We start from the raw sequence: 22,242 nt of genomic DNA, 5'->3' as shown, positions 1-22,242 counted from the left end.
AATATGGTATTATTTTTTACGAGTGTATATAATTAAGTAAAACAAAAATGAAGCAAGCAAAGCTAACAAATTTAAAAAAAAATTTAAAAACCCTGAATAAAAATTTATATTTTAAATATAAAAATTATTCGAATTGAATAAATTTTTTTTTTAGTTAATTAACAAAAACTATTATCTTTTAAAAAAAAATTTACAAGGATTGTATAACTATCTTGAATGTGGTTATACTATCGTTGGATGTACTATAATTTAATTATGACAACTATGATTGAAATTATACCATTGATTGTAATTATTATCAGCTCAACTGTAACTACCATAATCTAACTATTATCGACTGTTCGAACTATTATCGACTATCAGGGACGTAAACTGAAAAAAAATATTCATTTGATTCAAATAATCACTGATTCTTTCTTATCAAATAAATATTTATTTTTTCAAATAATTAAATTAAATTCCATTGAAATTATTCGGTAATAAATATTTATTTTGTAAGTATAACGGATTATTTAAATCAAATACATTTTTTTGTCAATTATTTTTTGTAGATAAATAAAAAAAGTTGATTATTGAATTTTTTAAGAGAAACAATTTCTCTTACCAGTCAAGGGGTTAATTACAAAGTGATTGAAAATAATAAAAAAAAAGATATTTTTAACTTTCACCGAGATTTAAAGCGTCTTAAATATAAAAAAAAGAAAAGAAAAATAAAATAATAAAATAAAACTAACCTCGTATGCTCTGAAGAGAAGATAGAGCTCCCTTGGCTTGGCGTCCATCGGCAAGCCGCTCACGAACAAGGTGCGCACCTGAAAAGAGAAAGAAGAAGAGAACGATAATTGAGTTAATTAAGGTAATTGCTAGACGGGCCTGACAGAGATAAGGGAATGGACTTCTTGGTTTGACTTGTACTTAAGCCGAATCGATAGTCAATTGCGGAATTAATAAGCAGTCTCTTTTTCTCTTTCTTATGAAAAACTCATTTCTTAATTTCCTCTCTCATCAAAACGTTTAGTCTACATATATATATAATTCACTTAAAAAAAAAAAAAATTAAAACCATTTTCACATTATACGCGCACTTAATACACAGAGCTTTTAAATTACTGATAAAATTTTACCAAACAATTTATATTATTTTTAAATAACAAAAACAAAATTCAAATTTTTTTCTAAATCATTTTTTAAGAATAGAAAATTATAGACAATAATAATTTTATTTAAAAAATATCGAATATGATGAAAAATTAATAGACTTTCAATCAATCAAAGTTAATGAAATTTTAAACGTGAAAAGTGATATAAAAGTTTCATATTTTTTTATTTGCGATAAAAGTTTTGGAAAAATGCTGTTTTTAAAGGCAATTAAATTGTGGTGCATTTCATACTCAACTAAAATCGAAATGAACGAAAAGCTGTCCAATTTGGAATATTAAATCACGTGTTTCCGTCGGATATTAATAAAATTTCGATATCCTGGTAATTTTTTTTTTTTTTTAAATGTATACACGAAAGTGTTTGATAAAGCCCACAGGGACAAAATAAATCTTATCAACATTTTCCCCCCTGTATCATATAATCGCCCTACCCCTTGAGGCTCATGATCAAATTAATAAACTTCATATTTTAATCCTCTCGCTTTCTTTTCTCTTTAATCTTAGTTTTAAAGAAAATATCTCCATCAAATTTCAGTTATATTTTTTATAAACAAAAAGAAATTGAAAAAAATTTATAATTTAATATTTTTCAAATATTATTAAATTGACAATTTTATAATTTCTTTACAATTTCTTTTGCTTTGGCCTCAATTGATTTTTTAAATATTTAAAAGAAACTTTAATGAACTAAATTTTCTTCAAAGTTTATAGAATTGAAAGATATAACAATAATTTTTATCAATGGAATATTTAATAAAAAAAAATTATAATTTCTGTTTGAAAAGTTTTTAAACTAGATTGATACGTCATTGGTTGATTGTTTGATGATAGAATGTAAAGAGAATCTTTTTTAGTATAAAGAAAAAAAAATGATAATAATTTATTCCATATCCTATCAGTAAAGTTGTCATATATACATGCATATGTAATTGACCGCAACGAAGCGATGACTTTAGCAGAGTGTTTATAGCTGAATCGATAAAAATGATGCATGCCCAGAATATATATGTGTGAACTCGCATTTCGAATATATTGCGTTATAATTGACATTTTGTCCATCTGTTCATTGCGAACAATATCATATATATATATTCTAAAATCATTTATCAAAATAATTAATAGTGCTGACATTTAATTCTTTCTCTTTATTCATTCATCAAAATTGATTCCCATAATATCTAGTAATAATTATTAACAATATTATTCATCTAGGTACGGCAAAATTACCTATATTTATTATTGTAAATTAAAATAATCTTCAAAAATATTTCTTTTTTTTTCCCAATGAAATTTTTTAGTTCACAATAATAAATGTTTAATTAATTACTAATCATAATAAAATTTAAATATTAAATTGATTAAATTAAATTTATAATCAAAATGATTAAATTTAATTTAAAACTAAATTTACTAGATATTTTTACAAATATTAAATATATTTAATTGTAAAGTATTTAATAGAAAAAAAATAATTCAACTAAAAAATTACTAATCACTGATTAATTATTAATATTTTTGTTTTTTATTCAAGTGGGATGAAAGTTTGATTGTAGAATAATTTACTATGATTCATATTCAGGGGTAAGGTATTTTTTCGAAATAAATAAAATATTTATATCTAAGTCGAAAATTTTAAAGTAATAAAGGATACTATAACAATGGATAAATGATTTAAAAAGATTTCTATTTTAAAAATAAACTTTTTCTCGCACGTATATATATTTTCTGCGACAAGAAAAGAAAGAGGTTTACTATTAAATGTGTTAAGATGTATATATACATATATACTTGAAGTCACAGAGTCAAACTCAGAATTTACAGCACGTCAGTAAGAAACAAGAATTGTACATTTATATTTAAGATTCTCTCTCTCTTTCTCTCGGAGGCAAAAATTGTTAAACGTAATGCTAAAGCCGCGCGCGCCTTCTTTTGCATAAAAAATGACTACTTCTCTCAACCATTTGTTTTCTCACGCAGTTAGTTTCCACATTTTACGATTCATTTTTTTTCTCTCTTTTTTTTTGTAAATTCTAAATTTTTGCTTTATTTTTTTGATTTGATTAAAAATTGTCTTTGTGACAAACGACAAAATAAAATATAGAATGTTTTTTTTATAAAAAGAAAAATTGATAACTATTTTTTTCATCGTGCGAAAGAAATTTGAGTGTAATATACGATATATGAGATTCATCAATACGTCTGGAAGAGAAAATTTTTCTACTTGACGGCTGACCAATATCATCCTCATCTACTGAAAAAGTGAAGGAACCGTATATATAAACATACACATACACTGATGATGTGTAATCAATACCGAAATTTTATTCGCTTTACTGACATAAATGTCAATAATTTTTTTTTTTCCTTTTTTTTTGAAAAAAAAATATTACAAAATTTATAAAATATTCAAACAATTTTGCATCATAATTGCGTGTTTGTTATTTTTAAATATATATGAGAGAGTGAAAATTGAATTGCAAGAGAAAATTAATTAAAAGTATACAAATGTTCAATTTTTTTTTTTTATTATTTTTAGAAAACAGGTATATAATTTTAAAAAATAAACGGAAAAAGGGTGTTCAGGTTGAGGCATTCTAGTAAATAAATATATACAATGTGTTGAGTATGTATAATGAGATTATATATACATAGATGCAATTTATATGGACACTATATTCGTGTGAAGAACTATCTTGTTGAAAACAAGTCTGTGCTCATCGAACCTGAACTCCGGTATTTTATTTAAGTTTCAAGCGGAACCACGCTTTTCGCTCCTCTATTCTCTTTCGCGAGCTATACAAAAAAAAATTTTGATTTTGTCATCCTCAGCAGACCATATAGAAATTACAACAAAAAATTTTTTTTTTTTTAAATTCCTCTAATTCGTTTCAACAAAAAAGAAAAAAAACAGATTTGAATCTTATTATTAAAAATCAGAGAAAAATTGACTATAGATTTTCAGTGAAATATATTTTTAAATAATTGTTTTTTAATAGACGGCAATGTCAAAGACCTAAGCTCTACATTTAGCTGACGATGTAACACTCTGTAGGGGCGAAAAGAAGATCATAAAAGATGCAATCGTGAATAGGCGATAGGTCGAGAGATGTGTGTGTATATATGAGCGCATCAACCAGCGTACATTACAATTGGTTTGACCTCGCATGCTTTTATTATTGATACCTATACCACAGCCTAGTACTATCTTTACTACTTTTCTTATATACAGTTGAAAAAACAAAACAAAAACCAGAATAATTTTTAAAAGAAAATTTCCCATTTTTAGAAAAATCCATATTAAAAAAATAAATATAATTATTGCGTCTAAAAAATTGTTTTTTTTTTAAATGAAAGAAGAATTTTAAAATTGAAAGAAATGTCGATATTTACACCATAAATTTTTTCTTTAAGATTTAATTACTGATACTGAACTTAATTGATTGTATTTATAAAAGTGATGAGAGAAAAGTTTAATGAGCACAAAAGAGAATTGATCGCGAGGGAAAATTGAAAGTATATACTTTGCGGGTAAAAAAGTTATTTTCTACGCCACTGGCAAAATCTATATAGTACAGACATAGCGGCGACGTTGAGTCTGCCTTGCCTTAGAACAGGGGAACCGAGTAGTACAGCGCACGGCGATCACTTATTCATGTGCCCAAGAAATGATTCCGCCCTTCTCTGTTATTACTCGACCAACCTTATGGTGAAACACACCAAGTCTCATATAGCGAGTGTTACAATCCAAATTAAATGCCTAATATATTGAGAAAAAAAAACGAAGAAGAAGATAAAGCTTCTCTGACCACTTTAAACTTTATGAAAAATTTAAAGAAGAAAGGATTCTTCAATTTAGTAGCTAAAAGCTTACTTTTAATCGGCAAAATTATGAAATGAAAGAATCTTTTTTTTTTTTTTCATGAAGAATTAAAATAGAAGAAGAAATTTCTTATCTGAAACATGAAAAAAGAAAAACGAATTAGAAATGCAATACAGCAGTTGAAATTTTATTCTACATTTTCCTTGGAATACTATAGATTTTCGTTATCTTGAAATAGAAGCATAGATTTGCGTTAGGCGCATTGTTCCAGATTCTACTCCACGTCTCAATTTTACTATTCTCGTAAAATGTATAAGAGTCATAAAAAAGATTAAGTTTAACCCGATAGTGTCAAACGATTTATTTCATAATATTGAGGTAATTTTACAAGGTAATTTTGAAACGACTATATAGATATAAAAGTTAGAAAACACACACCTGGCTGAAACGAGCGTGATCGAATTCGACATGCGCACTGTCAGATCGAAACTTGTTGTCATAGCAATGATGTATAATACGGACCTTTCGTTAAATTACTGTTTCATTGATCGATTTCATGTTTACAAGATTTGTGTTTTAGTTGATGGCAAAAAAAAAGGAAAAATCATTATTTTCATTTAGAAAATTATTATCTATAAGATTTTATGTAAACACAACAATATTGAAAATTAATATTTGTACATTAAAATCTCACATAACTATAATAGATTTTCACAGCTTGTATAGTAAATCGGCTAGTTAATTATTACCAAAATCTAGTTTGATTGTGTGTGCGTGTGTGAATTGAATATAACGTAATTGCATTTCTGTAATATATGCAAATTAGGAAATGTCATCGTTTATCTGAAATTTTACGATGTCGTGAATAGCAGAATGTTAAACAGTCACATTTCAACAATAATCAACTAAATATATATACTACCGTTTAGTATATGAGTTAACAAGAGAAATCAGATAGAAAGAGAAAGAGAGAAGGATGTCAATGCACCTATATACGATTTAAATTGACTCCTAATCTGTACAAGAAAGTCAGTCTTTTATTTCATTTTTTAAAAATATTTATTCGTACATAATTTTTTAATTTCATTAATTGCTGAAAATTTTTATTTGAACGAATTATCATTTGTTACAGAGAATTCTTTAAAATTTCATTTTGTCCAAAAAAAGGATACGTCGAAAACATTTCAGCGCAAATTTAAAAATTAATCAATCATATAAATTATTAGCAAGCGCAAATTGTGATTTGGTTAATTTTTCAATTCGTTTCGAAATATATATCTGCAACGAAGATTTACATTCCGACAAATGAATATATAATAAAAATTGAAACAAAAACTGATTTTATAAATATACAAACCATTTAAAAATTCAAGTGAATTTAAATTTATTTTATTGTAAAAAAAATTTAATTCAATATAAATATAACTATTCTTTTTCGAAAGACTATTTTAAAAAAAAAATTAAAAATACAATGTGCAAAAAATGAAAAATTAAAAAAAAAAACTTGTAATATATTTTCTGTTCACGAGAATTACTTATATCGAAAATGAATATTTTCACTCGAATCCTTTATTATATTTCTATTAGAAATAATTTTCCAATAAATTGAAACAATTATTATTAGACGATATATATAATTAGTTCAGTATTCGTGGATTGAGCATTAATATATTGACCAATAGTGTCCCAGCGGTATATATGCAATTGGGGCAAACAATGAACTCAATACTGAAACAAATATGTATGAAAATATTCAATGAGAATTTTATAAATAGATATATATGTATATCCAGATGTACCTTTGGGCATACGAATTTTATTTAATAGGATTTGAAAATGAAATTTAATGAAAGATATGCGGTTTATATATAAGATAGAGAGATCATATAGTTATTGAAAGGCAAGTGGTTTTGAAATGAATTCAAGACCCAGGTCAATGTGAAATACATGAGAGGAGAGAGAGAGAGGGAGACTAGCAATGACTTAATTCAATTTTAACGAGAGGTGGATTAACAAGAAACCTATCGAAACCTGAAATAGATGGAATCACGAGAAACGCGCGCGCGTTCAAATTGAGGCTATATAAAACCAATGTATATCGTTGTACACACTTTCCAGACTTGTTTTTGTAGAGGTGAATGCTTTGTGTCCCCAAGAGTAGCAAAGAGAAGGTTCTCAATGCTCTAAGATAGACGTGCCCTATCGAGTGCTCTCTTTTCAGGCTCAAGAGAACCTGCTTGCTCACGAAAATTGCACTTGTTCCAGTTTAACAACCTGTTTTTTTTTTTCTTTCATTCGTCTTTTGGCGAAATTATAATTTTTGTCCCCTAAAACAAATTTGTAATTCATGTATTTTCTGTTTAATAATTTAAAGGAGACTAAAATAATATATATATATTCCATTTTATTTATTTATTAAAAAGAAGAAGATTTTCATCGAAGTGATTTTAGTTTATTGAACGTGAAAAGAATGAATATTTAATTCGATAATTGCAATCGTATTTACTGAAATCGACTTCAAATTCAAAGTGGAACTGATCAATAGAATCCAAACATTTAAGTGATGTCAATGGGATTGAAATTGGGTTGCTCGATGCAATGACGCACGACGGATAAATGTCACAGGTCTCTATATACCTGTCTAATTGTGATTTTTTTTTTTTACAATTTTATACAATTCATTTCAAAAGTTAATTAAACTTACATTATATACATATTTTTATTTTATAATGCTCTAAGTTTAGAAAATATTTTACACCCCCTCCTAAAACAAGAAGCTTTTTAATTGCTCTCTACATCTCTGCATTCTTTTTATTTTTTTTAACTCTTAGTTTTAAAATAACGCTAACGAACGTGTCGAGAAGTAAAAAAGAAAAAAAAAGTGTGGAAAACTTTGTGTTAATATCAAAAACAAAAAATTTCTTGTTTAATACTACAAACACTTATATGATAATAATAATTATAATTTTTATTAATAATTAAAACATTACCGTCACTTTAAAAATTATTTAAATTCATTTCAGTTGAAATGTTTTGAAAATTTTTTTATTTAATTTATTTTTAATTAGACAGTTAAATGCCACTTATATATATGGAAAAGCTGAAAGCTTTAAAAAAAGGAATATATTAGCTATTTATATATACTTCAAGTAATTACTTAATTGGAAATAAACAAACTAAAATTGACATTTGGAAATTTGATATACTGCGCAGCTTCAGTAATAAATCAAATTATTCAGCGAATATAATATCAAAATTAAAAAAAAAATATATATGATTAAAATTAGTTTTTATAACCAATTTTCATCTATTTTATTTAATTATTTTTATATTTTTAATATAATTTTAAGCGCTTTTAATCAAACTCTCATGTAAAGGTTTTTGCATCGATATAGAAATCTTTTTAAAATTTATTTATATTTTGAAAGCTACTTCAAATCTTTTAAAACTTTTAAAGTCTTTTTTCAAATCCTCGATACCAGAAACTCTAAAATTAAAAAGTTTCAAGCCACGCAAAAGTACTTACATTAGTTAAACGAAATATATAGAACTTTAGCCGATATGTAAGTACACGATTCACAAAACTGAAAGCTCAATTTTTTATTTAAATAAGCTTATTATAAAAAAGAACTAAAAATTATATCCTTGATTTAAGTTATAAAAATTAAATAATTAAAATATAATTATCTAATTATTTTATAAAAATTATAATAATAAAAAAAAGTTTGTTTACTTATCACTGGGGGAAAAAAAATTGACTCATTAAAATTGAAAAAAAAAAATTCTATCGATGAAAAGGGAACTCGTGAGTAATTTATCAGTTTGGATAAGGCATTGAATAAGGACGATTTTAATTAGGAAATGTAATCTCATATATACTTTATAACGTTGCGTCAATGACCACTTGAAAAAAAGAAAAAAAATCATCAATACTCGCATAATGAATTGTCGCACTTGTTATTTAAAATTCAACATTATGCCTTTCATTTATGCAACAATTAATTTCTCTTATACACGCTTTATTTGAAAATTTCCATTATTCCTTTTACTCTAATATATATGCCATTAAAGTTGGCAATATAAAAGTTTCAAAAGTAAATTTTAACACTTTCATAATAATAATAAAAAAAAAAAGTTATTAAATTTGTTTCATGAGAATTTTGCAAAGGCTATAACAAAACATTTCCGGCAATAATTCAAAACATTTCAACCAATATTATTAGTTATTGTCGTCACTACTTTTTTTTCTCTTTTTTTTTTATATTATATGGGGTTTTGCAAACATTTGAAGAAACTTGCAACATATTATAATATAGTGTTGAAAACAAAGCGCAATGTGCGGCATTCTCACACAAACATTATGAATAAATATATATATACATATACGCAATGCGCAGGTTGCAGTTTCTGTCATAACTTGCGATGTAAGAAAACTATTTTGCGCTGCATCATATTTCCAGGGAAAACACTACTGTGATATAAGTAAAACTATTGTTACGCGAATTGCGCTTATATGTAATTAGTAGAATAAAAAAGCCATTCTCCCTGCTCGATAATCGCCTCTTTATTTAAAATGAAATAAATCTTTTCTTAAATACCGCGATTTTTCTTTTAAATTATTATTTATTTATAAAACATACGGATGGAAAAATTATGTTTTTATAATAATAAATAATATTTTGTTAGAGATTTTAGAAAAATACTTTTTGTAAAAATTGTTTAAAAAAATAATTGGATTAAAAATTAAAGATAAATATTATATCCTCAGGTGTAATATATGTCGTCAGAATACTTTCATCTCAGACTTCTTGAAGCGTAACGAAACTAGTCATTATATACTTTCGATACTCAACAATCTAGAGGAATTTAAATTTTTTATTATGAAAAAGAATTAAAATTCGAAATTTTTTTTCAAATTCAATAGAAGCGAAATAAAATCCAAATAAAAAAATTGTATTTTAATAATCATTTGAGAATAACGAAATGAAAAACAAAAAGAGTGAAAAAATATTATAAATTAGATTATCGAAAGAAGACCATAACAAAAAAAAATTAATTTCCTGTTCTGATGTAAGAGCAAAAAATTATTTAAATTCTGAATTATAACTGACAATAAAACAAGAGCAATTTTAAAAGGAAATAGTTTTCTTAATTGCAAGCACGTGTTGGCAATGTAAGAAATATATGAACAATGCTCACAGTGTCTGACGTAAAAATTTTCGATGCTCTTATGTAGATACTGCGCGAGATTTATTTATTTTTTTTTTTTTTATTCCGCAGGTAAAAAAAAACAAACGCGAGAAATTTTCATGACCTCGACTTATCGCCATTAAAGCCCCTGTACTTGTGCATTCTACTTTGAAGGCTAAAACTACATTATGCATTCATGTCACAAAGCTTCTATATCGTACGCTAGATCCAACGCAGTGACAACTGAATTCATTCTTTTTTGATGCGGTAAGACAAAGTAACACCTGATTGAAAAAGACGATGATTAATCACAATTTATATTTGAAAAACTAAGAAATAAAATTATTACATTAATCTCAAATCATTGTCGTGGCTAATAACCTATAGTCATGCACGAGCACTGCAAATAAATTTTAAATTAACATAAATTTCTTCTCATAGTTAAAAAAAAAAAAATCTGCATTTTTTTCTATACATTATTTGATCTAAATAACTTTTTAAATTATTTTATTTGAAAAATTACAAAAAATAAAACTAAAAAAAATGTTTTGTATCATCAAATAAAATCGTCTCAAGCAAAAGATTCGTTTTGTCATTAGGGAAAATATTTTTTACATGTAAGGAATAATTAATAGGACTTTTAAGACTTTATGAAATTATAAGAATTAAGATACAAATTAGAAATAATCAGGATTTTTTTTTGCGCGGATTTAATTTTGAGCAGTTGGTCAAAGGAGGAGGAGGTTGAACGGTCGCGCAGCGCGTTTACGGTTTGCTGCTCTCCTCGTTCCTCTTGGCTGACTAACCGTTATACAACATCCGCTCTGCCATAATGCCTCCCGCTAGAGTTTTATTCTATTGTTCATCGTTATATAATCATTCCATCAGTCGTGTGAATTCGATGCGTTTTGTGCGCGCGGCACAAACCTTTTTTTTTTTTTTCCTCTCTCTGGAATAGGTAAATATATATACGCCGTAGAAAACCTGTTCGCAATTTTGTTTATACACGATCCCGCTATCTAAACTTGATTTCGCACGTAAACTACAACTACCACTATCATCACCATTTATCGATTCTAGAATATATCGCTCCTCTGCACATTGTGAGTGATGAAAAGAAAAAAATTATCAAAAAAATTTTTTTTTTTTTGAAAATATTGCGAGAAATAATTCAAGAATTAAACGCCGACTGAAATAATTTCATTATATTTTTAAAACAATTCAGGTTTATGTAAACAATTTAAATTTACTGCATCGGCTGCAATGCGGTATAATTCGCAACAATGCATCAAAAAGGAAATATAAACAATTCACTTCTCTCGCGGATTGTACATCAATCGACCATTTTGCTATTTTATAAGAGAATATATGCTCGAAAATAAGATTCACAAGTTGAAAAATTAAATTTTTCATAAAAATTCGTAATTTTTTTTTGTGAATTATTAATTTCAAGTGTGGGAACTTCAAAATTGAAACCAATATTTTTTGGATTATTATAGAAATTTATAAAACTTATTAGTTCATTAAACTTGAATGGAAAGATTTCTCACTATTGTTTAAAAAAAAAAAAAGAGAAAAACTGACATAGGTACTTTTGCGTAATTATTGCAAAGAAAAGAAATATTGCAAAAGAGGAAAAAAAGAGAAGCAAGTTTTGCGACAAGAAATACGAGCATAAATGAGGAAAAACGATTTAGAAATATATATACGTTCTGCAAAGAGTGATTCAAAATATGGTAAAACAGGAAAGAAGAAATTTGCACCTGTCGCTAAAGGACGACCATCTGTTTTAGAAATTTCAAAGTTCAAAGCCGCGACTGACTGCGAAAATAACTTTTACTTTTTCCATTTAGGTCTCAATTATTAAAATACATCTCAATTTTCTATCAACGAAATCACCCTCCAAAAAAAGAGTATACAGTCGAACCTCCAATGTACACTATTCCGATAGAAGAAAACAATAGTTTGAAAAAAAATACTTTGCATCAAAGAAATTTTTTTAAATTAGACATACTTTTTATTAAAAACAATTTTTTGTAATAAACAAATTTTTTGGGATAAAAAAATGTCTAAAAAAATCCAATTTAAAAAATAGAATTTTTTTTGTTATTTTAAGAACATGATTTTTATCATGGCTTGGCGATAAATGTTATTTGAAAAGTTTTAGTAAAATTTTTCGAATACTTTGTGTTATATTGCAAAGCTTTATGGAATTGCCAGGAAACAAACCAGAGATAACTAAGCAATAGACAACTTCACTGCGAAAATTTATTATTCCACTCGCGAGTGCCTCCCAGCTGCACTATTCGTATATGACATGGATAGAAAAACCATGACGTATGACACACACTCAACAACCTAAATACGGAACAAGAATTCATTTCAAAATAAATTCTTTTTCTATTGTTAATTATCCTTTCTCAATTATTTATTTACATTATCGACAATTAAAAATTAATTCTAATCAAAATGGATATAACTATCTCGAGAAAATTCGATTACTAATTAATGATAATAAATTTATAATAATAATGTTAAAAAATATACAATAATGTTAATGAATATAAATTAATAATTATAATATTAATTAACATTATTATTAATTAATGTAAATAATTATCTAATTATTCTATTGTGTTTTATTAATTTTAATTAATGAAAATTCCTCCATGTAGGTTGAATAAAAAGGGTTTCAGCATCTTTCGAATGAGATTCAAGACCCATTAATTTAGAAAAGTTATAATACTAAAGGCTGATCTCGTGTAATACTGAATCATCCCACTTCAAGTGTGCATGTGTATAAAGAGCGAGTGTCAATTGTCGAATCAGTTACAATGGAATTACAAAATGGAAGAGAGAGAGAGAGAGAGAGAGAGAGAGAGAGAGAGAGAGAGAGAGAGAGAGAGAGAGAGAGAGAGAGAGAGAGAGAGAGAGAGAGAGAGAGAGAGAGAGAGAGAGAGAAGATTCTTCTCTTAAGAGAGAGAGAGAGAAAGGAATTGATGACTAAGTTGCCCTTGAAAAAAAATCAGAGCGGACGATTAATTCATTTATTAAATTCAAGGAAAAATTTTCTGCGTGATAATTCCAAAAAACATTCCACGCAAGAATACGTCATTTCAAATTTTTTTTTTCCCCTTTTTTTAATTGCAAACTATATAGTATATTAATAAACACTTTATTTCCAGTCTTTTGCTCATAAAAAATATATATTTTTTTTTATGTATATTAATAATTTTAATAATAAAAGAGAGGAAAAAAATTGTTTTAAACTGCCTCTATATGTGGAATGATAAAAATGGTATATAGTGAATATTTGCAATTAAAATAGGTTCAAATCGTGCAGGATGAACTAATCAGTCTCTCCTTTTTTCTCTCTCTTTGGAAGCAAAGAATCCTCGACACGAGGGTGTGCTTGTGCTTATTCGTCGTCAAATATAGAGAGAGGGTTGGGTATACGCAAACGCATCTGGAGACAAACGAAACGACCTAAGCCAAATTGGCGCATGTGTCTTGTCGAGCGTAATCCACCGCCTCCATATGACGTGACACGCCGGCGGTGAGGTGGCTTGGCTCTCTCTCTCTCTCTTTCGTGTTGTGGAAAAATCAATAACAAGCGTGGCCTGCCGGCGCGTTGAGCTGGTTCTTCTTGCTTACTTCTCAGGTGGCAACCTTCCTGTGCCCGCTCTTTCCTGCAGTCCGTAAATTATAGGGTTCAAGGATTACTGGAAGAACATAGACGAGAGAAAGAGAGAGAGAAACCTGCAGATAACCGAGGGTGTCTATTAAAGAAATTTATATTTTTTTAAATTCCACAATTTTCCATGAAAAGATTTCTCATTTTTCTATAAAAAAAAAAAAATCTATAAGGGCAGAGTATAATCAATTTTAGAATTTTATAAAAAAATTTGATTCTATTTAAAGCGAATGCAAAACTGGAATCAATATTGCAAATACGATCATGTTTGTAAACTGTTATTTATCATTATCTCTAGTTTCCAGAATATCAATTGTTACGATAATTTTACTGTATCGATTTGTAAATGTTACTGAAGAAAATTTTTAATTTTTAGAAATTTCAACATTTTTCTAAACCTACCGAAGAAAATTCAACCGAAAAAGTGGAAAAAAAAATTCTAAAACCTCGAAAGAAAAAATAAATTAAATTCTAGAAGTTGGAGGACTAATAGACACTAATAGACCCTCCTTCTCTGCCATTATAATTATGAAAATGGAACCAAGAAGGTAAAACCAGACGCATCGAATGGAGGGTACGGAAACTAACTTGTTCGTACATCACCTGCATGGTGCGTGTCATGCTGCCACCGCACAGCACCGTTGAATATACACACGATCGAATTCCCGCCTTCGCAACCACATGAAATTGTGTTATGTTCATGTATATAGAAGTCTATAGAATGTAGCAACCAAGCCAAGCGCGTGTGCATCGCCCTTCTAATATACAAGTGCGCGCGCGCAATATAAGCCTCATATAACAAATTTTTCCTCCTAGAAATTACCATAAAAAGAAAAAAAAAAAAAAAAAAACAGCAAAAAATCTCTCGTCTATTCTTTAAATAAAATTCCTCTGTAAATCTGAATGAACTCCCAGTGTCATATACACGTATATATGATGCATAGAGAGACTCTTTGGAAGGTCAAGTTTTCTCCTCACATGAAAAGTTTTCAAGCTCCTTCTTCTCTATATGAAAGAAAAATACAACTTTAGTTTCGGAAAATCAATATAATAGCTTTTCTCTGAAAATCAATAGTCTAGGATAGATTTATTTTCTCTGGTATAATATATATATATATGATAGTGAAGAAATTTCAATTTTTTTTTTTTTTTATAGTACTCAATTAAAATACCAAACGAATCCGTATATAGAGAAAAAAAAGTTTACAATTTACAAGCCATTCCGCGGATCATATAGAAATCGAAGAGTGAAATTTAGAGGACTGCAGGAAATTGAGTGCTAATTGGTATTTTCTGCTCGATTTGTCAATCAAGGGAGAAATATTTCGAATGCCGTTATCACAGGAAATGTTTCTATATACGATTGCGCAAAAGCTATTTTTTTTTTACAAACAAAAACTGTTTTATAATTTTTAAAAAAAAAACTTGCTTTTGTTGTATTTTATTTAGGAGTAAAAAATTCATAAACTAATTTTGTAAATTTCATATTTGTGATGAAAAAGTAGTGGTAATTTCGTTTTTTTAAATTCAAAAAGTGTATAACCAAAATTGAGATTTATAATATTTAATGGGAAATTTTTTTTTTTAATTTTATCTATTAATTTTTCCTTTCCTGCAACAATTTCTAAAGATATTTGTATGTAATAAATTCAGAAAATGTGTGGAATATATAGAAAGAACCCTAAAGAACTTGGCAATCATACACGGCTGTTATTTTCTCCATGAACCGCATCATGTGTTCAAGACAGGTGTTACTCGGTCTTTATGGTGTCCTGGGCATTATAATATATTGTATACAGCCTAGAACTTTGAAGTCACTTTCCGTAATACAGAAAAAAAAGTTACCGTTTTATAATATGGCATTGTAGAATAAAAAAGGGAATAATTTTCCTTTAAAAGTACAAGAAAAACCAAATTGGATATTGTTTTATATACGAAATGAAGAATTCAAGATTATATATATATATATATATATATATATAATTTTTTTTTAATACAAACAAAAAGAGCAGATTTCTTTTTATATATCCGTTTAAGGATAAAATTTATTTGCTCCAAGTCAATAGCAACTTGAACTAGAATATCTGTGTTTGGTTTCTGAATATCAAATAATGTCTCGATTGTTTGCTCTTATAAGACAGCTGAAGATTTCGATTTCCAATTGCTTTCTCGAGAATCTTATTCAGAGGTCTTAAAACAATGAATTGAATACTTAAATTTTATGCGCAAATTTGTTGGAAAACTTCCTTATAAGATGTTTAAAAAGTTAATAAAATATAAAAAATAAAATAAAATGATTATCAAATACTAAATTAATGAAATAATATTAAATAAAAGAAATATGATTGAAACAAATGCCTTTTTGATTCACGAAATATAATTATTTTTAATTAATTGTCTATATGAAATATATTTAATTGAAAAATTCAATTCAAATTTTATTTAAAAATTAAATGGTATTCTGTTTTATTTATTATTATTTTAGTTATTTCATTCTATTGGAAAATTCAATTCAATAATTGTATTTCAATTGAATTATTTAATTCCAAAATTGTATGATTAATTCAATTAAAAAATCATATTAAAATATGATTCATTAAAAATTTAATAACAATGTTCTTGTAATGAATATAATTTTTAATTTTTTCTAAATAATATTCTAAATCTAAATAACATTTTCGAGAAAATTTGCCCTACACTTGTTGAATCTTCCATTACTCATTCAATTATTTAGCATCGCATCTCATTATTATTCGCCCTAAAATATATTGGAGGTAATTTCTCGATTGAAATCCTTCGCAGGAAAAAAAAGAATATATATATATATCGAAGAGAAAATGTAGTCAGTAAATTAAAGAAGAAGAAGAAGACAAGCTGAGGGCATCAGGAAGGAAGGAAGATATAGACACACAGGAAGTGAGGCGCATGGTCCGATTGCAAAATATGGAGAAGGTGCCCGCATGCGTGGAAGAAACGAAAGGAACACGCAGAAGGGGTTGAAAAACGGAAGCGTAACCGGCGACTGACTGACACACACATACATTCATAAAAAAAAAAATACTATTGTTATATGTATATAGAGAGAGAGAGGATAACGAACCTCGTCTTCGCCGGTGGCCACCGTGTTTACGGAGTCCATACTCTGTGACAGCGGTGCGTCCATAATACAGGCGAGTTCGCTGGAGGTTCCGGGATTTCCGGGTGCGACGTTACGAGCGGGTGGCGGCGATGAGTCCACCGTGTCCCGTCTCGGGCGTTTTAGAGCGGGCGGCGTTATGTTGGTACCGGCGAAGACGACAGGCGCCTCCAGGTCGTAGAACTTTGATAATGACTTCCCTTGCGGGAGAAAAAATTCCGTTTTAATTCTTTTTTGCTCCACTTCTTCCACCCCTGAAACCTGCTATTTGAATCCACCTTTGTAGTTTTTGTTATTCAATTTTCTAGTCGCGCTTTTGTTTTTTCTTTTTTTTAGAGCCTTTTTTTTAAAATTAGTCTTCGTTTCTTTCTAATTCTATTATAATTTGTACAGTATCCTTGATTGTCCTCTTTCTCTCCTGCGTTCGTCGATCATGCCCAAGTGTTGTTGTGTTGCACTATTTTTATTTTTCTCTGATCACGTTGTTGCGACTGTCACCGATATTAGAAGAGGGGGGGAGGGGAAGGGGGGTTTGCACCTGTCACACGCTATATGGACGAACGCGGGCGAGAAAGGAGAGAAAGGTAACGCGCTCCCTCGCGTCTATTTTCGAGCAATCGATAGGGTAAAAGAGAACTGGGAGCCAGGTAGGCGCGATGGAGTTTTGGCCTGGGTTGAACCACTCCAAGGATACTGCTGATTGTGGTGATGGTGGTGGTGATGATATACCGAATAGCCCATGCAGCAGGTGAAATGGTTCTTTGGTGAAGGAATGGAGGCAAAAGGAACAGGGAAGGGGGAGTCCTCGACGACGAGGGTGACGTACTTTTTGACGGATGACGTTTGTTTGTTAATAATTGGTGAGGAAAAAAAAATTATTTTTTTTTTTTTATTATTATTTTTTTTTTTGAAGGGGAATAATGAGGGGGGTTGAACGTAAAAATTTGAGGAACCGGCTAAAATTAAATCATACGTGAAATTAACACTGACAAGTAAGAATAATAACTGTTACGTAAACACACTGCGACGCGACTAGTACGCAGGTTGCCGATAGACTGGCTGCTCATGCCTCCTTCATCGTGTTGTAGCGACGGGAATCGCGGGGACGAGGGCAAGATACTGCTGCAGGGGGAGGGTGAAAGATATATACACGATTGTGTGTTGGTAGTTGGTTCGTGGCGTGAGAGGGAAAGGAAAAAGGGGGGCTTTTGCCATGGGGTGGGGTCAAGGGGTGACCCGGGGGAAGGAGGCGCCGGGGTCAGGTGAGCCTCCGGCCTTACGAGCAACATAGAACACCACTATGAGCTCATACCAAAGCTTTTCACACAAGAGGGGGAACCCTATGACTCTTTTATTTTAACTCGCCTTCCTTAGACCCTTAGATGAGAGGTAGTAGAGGCCCTTTAAAAAACAGTCGAAGAGGAAGAAGAAGAAGAAGAAGAAGAATGCACGAGCGCACACGTTCCCCAGGTGAGAACGTGTTAATATGTGTTCCCTGAACTGAATGCTTTCGTTTCATTTAAAATGCTATTAAAATCATCTTATTCAAATTCCTTGCTTTCTTCATATAGTCTATAAAATTTTTATATAAGTCAAAAAAATTATATATTTTCAAATAAATTCCAAATAATCATTCCCTTTCCAAATAGAATAATAATAAATAATTTTAAAAGTATCATAATTCAGAAAATTCAAATCAAATCAGAATAATTCAAAAAATTAACTATTTAAAAAAAAAAAATAAAATATACTTAATTGTACTCACAAGTTTACTCTATCATCCGTAGGAACCTCCAAACTAATTTTTATCCTTTATATTTCCAATCCTTTATGTTTCCATTTATTTTTCCTTTTTTATTTCCGATCCTGTATGTTTCCTTTCTTATTTCCTTTTGTATTTCCATTTGTATTTCCATTCATATTTCCCTTTATTCGTTCGTATCCTTAATTATGATTTGTCAAAATTCTCCCATTGTTCTCGATAAATAAATTGATAAAAAAATTTTCATCCAAATTCCAGTTTCCAGATGCGGGCATTGGTTGCTGCGAAAAAAAGACTAATAAATTTCTAAATTTAAATGTACACAGAAAAACAAATTATTTTTATTCAATTGAAACAAAGGAATTTTTATATTTCTTAAACTTGGGAAATAAAAATTGTCCTGTATGGTTTGTAATGGGAAAAATTAATTATATAAATTTTTTAGAACTCATTTCTTATGCTTTTCCCAATCGACCGTTTTTCTTTCATCTCATAGAGGAATAATTAGCTGAATGGGGAATAAGAGAGAGAGAGACTATTTTTTTTTTAATTGTAAAGGGGGTTTAAGAAGAATAATTACTGTAATTAGGAACTGAGTCTTGCATATATAATTTGCAGACAAAACGAAAAGTGTAATTTTAAGTTTCGAGTATAGTAGGTACGGAAAAAGATAATACCAAATAAAAATTTGAATGTAACTTTTAAAAAACACTATCAAAATTAATTATTAATAAAATGCGAATAAAACAAAAGAATTTATTTGAATTTTTTTAAGATAGAAAAATTTTCTTTTTCTCTTAATTAGCTTTCGACCTTAAGCGGTTAGAAAATGCAATTCATTTTAAACACAAAAGATCTCGGGAAATAGGAATTTATTTTGTGACTACCTACCTAACAGGTGCAGGGGAAAGATGGAAGAATAAATATAATCGTGACGGTTGGTTGGGATCGACACCTGTTTGGGATGCATGTACCTGCCACGCGACTTGAATGCATAATATTTGGCTATTTAAAGAAAAAGAAAAAAAAAAGAAAAGAAAAGAATTGTATAATCTTTGAGACAGCAAAAGGACGATGACACGAACTTATATATGAATACTGATATCATGGAATACGTAATTCTGTTATTAAATAATCAATATTCACGTATAACCAAAGTAACTTCCATTTATCGACTTTGAGAGTTTATTTCTCTACACATTTTCCGATATTTGTTAATATTGCAATTCGAGTAGCATTGAATATAATTTGAAATTTTCCACATTATATTACGAAATTTTATTTTAATTATTTTCATATATATTTTCAATTGTGATGATTAAATAAAATTAGTTTTTTTTTTGGACTTATGTAACTTTTATGAAAAGTAAATTTGATTTGTATTCGATTTTCACCGAACAGCAAAAGTCTCAGGGGGATTCTCCTCATTTTTCAATAGATATTCTGTAAACTTTTATTGAATCATTATTTAAGAAAATAGTTGAACATACTTGTAGACATAGAAGAATATTTGCGAATTTTCCTTTAAAATATTTTAATAAATTGTGAAATTAAAATATTTAAAAGTTAATATTTACGGGATCGATAAATAGTGAATATAAAACTAAATATTGACTAAATGAATTTACAAATATATAAATTGTTCTGCAGTTCATGTGCTATTTATTATTTTATCAATAGTTCATTATTATGCTTTCCGATATCGAACAAAAAGCTATAGTCGACTAGCAGAACTTTAACATTCAAAAGTGAATATTTTACGACGTTTGTATCGATTTCAGCCATGAATTGTGAAAAACTGTATCCACAGACTTTAAATATTCTTCATATAACTTTTAAAATTAATTTAACTCTACATTTCGTAGTCTTTTTATGTAAAAAAAAAAAAAATTTCCCTTCAATTAATTTTCTATTTTTCAATCATTAATTTTTATGTTAGGTATTAAAAAAATGAATATATAGATGATACTTACATAATTTGTTGATTTTTGTCTGAAATCTGTAAGAATTATAAACAAAAAACGGATAGAAATAAAAAACTAAAACGGCCTTACCAAATCGCCATAACCTCAATATGTTCATTACTATATTCTTGAGATATTATTGTATATGAACAAATTATTTTCACTAAATGTGTTTGTTTCTGACAATTGTCACTACTTTTACTCAATTGTTACATAATATTCAATAAAACAAACTAATTACACATCAAATTAATATTCAATTACAATGTGACCGTTATAAATTAGAACCACTAGAACATTCAGAAAAACGTTACAGTTATTTTTGAATTGTTTCAAAATTACCTAGCGGTGGAATATGGTACTAATTTGTTTTACTGTTTTACCCTCTGTGAGTCACATTTACCGACAGATATTATCGGTCCAGTAGAAGTAAATAAACATCGGGCGGTATTCATAGTTCCGACTTAAGCAAGGACTTAAGAGTTGCTTGATCAAGATGGTCTTATTCGAATGAGTCGAGCTTAAGACCATATATATTCATAGTCAGAAATAAGCAATTGCTTGGTAAAGGAAATGCAGCTTAAGAATTTCTTGACCAAGCAAATGCTTAAGATGATCTTATTGAACGATCGGCTTTTTCCGTAAATATTCTCTTGAATCCACCAATAAGAAATGGTTTTGAAAATTCGCCTCAATGCGCCAAGGAATATTTATACCTGCGTTGTTTTCAATTTGAGTTTTTCGTTTCAGCGTTTGAACGAACAGTTCATTCTGTTATTATAATTGTTTTTATAGTAAATAATAATTACAAATATAAATATAAATTTTGTGTATAAGGTTAAAAACTGTTTTATTGTGAACAAGTGATTTAATTATGTAAGTATATTTTTAATGTCATTTATAAAATTTTTGTGTGTAATCATTTGAAAAAGTAAATTTGTAAAATATTTTTTTTTATTAAATGTTTGTAATAAAAAACAGTAATAAAACAAAATTCAAAAATATGAACCTGTGAATATATTTAATATTGCTTAAAAGTAAAAATTTTTAATAATCAACGAATGAAATATATTTAAAATTTAATAAATAATGATACATAATAGTGAAATATTCACAATAATTATCAATATATTAACATTAATATTTTTAAAATTAGGCGTACAATTTGTAGAACACAATTTATTTTTCCTTTTTCAATTTAAAAAGACTGGTAATTTTGTTTATATCTTATCTTTATTGTCAGAAAAGTAATGAATTATGAAAATAATAAATAGAAGCAAAGTTGAAAATTTGTTATAAACGAATAAACTTTATTTTGTTCTAAGAAATATAATTTTTCTAAAATAATTTCTTTAAGGTTAAATATATATTTTAATTTTTGAAAGTAAAATCATTCTTACTTCTTACTGCTTTCAATGAGATGAGCAAAATGTATGTAACATCTGGATTTTATTGGGGGTAGGATTAAGTCCCTTAACGCGAGCAATATCTCAATATTTTCAGAAAAAAAGTACCC

General features: G+C 28.2%; 1 protein-coding gene and 1 long non-coding RNA gene across 5 annotated transcripts in view; one reads left to right on the top strand and one right to left on the bottom strand.

Moving 5' to 3' along the window:
• Positions 1-18,821, bottom strand: part of LOC127282758 (protein couch potato) — a 47,513-nt gene extending 28,692 nt beyond the window's left edge. The window contains exons 1-2 of one of the 4 annotated variants that reach the window (XM_051307237.1): positions 18,766-18,821; positions 735-812 (exon numbers count right to left, since the gene is read on the bottom strand). In XM_051307237.1, coding sequence (XP_051163194.1) covers positions 735-782 — 48 coding nt within the window. In that variant the 5' untranslated portion in view covers positions 783-812; positions 18,766-18,821. Of the gene's footprint in view, positions 1-734; positions 813-16,964; positions 18,060-18,765 lie in introns of those variants that run through there. The other 3 variants (XM_051307236.1, XM_051307235.1, XM_051307238.1) reach the window with 3 other exon arrangements.
• On the top strand, positions 18,393-20,835 carry LOC127282767 (uncharacterized). The gene is made up of 2 exons (XR_007843245.1): positions 18,393-18,470; positions 19,028-20,835. It is a non-coding gene; the product is annotated as an uncharacterized LOC127282767 (long non-coding RNA).
• The last annotated feature ends 1,407 nt before the right edge of the window (positions 20,836-22,242 follow it).

The sequence above is a fragment of the Leptopilina boulardi genome, unplaced genomic scaffold (genome assembly GCF_019393585.1).
Source record: "Leptopilina boulardi isolate dan_hultmark-lab unplaced genomic scaffold, ZJU_Lbou_2.1 LbouV2_302, whole genome shotgun sequence".
Taxonomy (NCBI): domain Eukaryota; kingdom Metazoa; phylum Arthropoda; class Insecta; order Hymenoptera; family Figitidae; genus Leptopilina; species Leptopilina boulardi.
The sequence above is the reverse complement of the archived record's forward strand: the minus strand, read 5'-3'. Positions and strand labels throughout refer to the sequence as shown.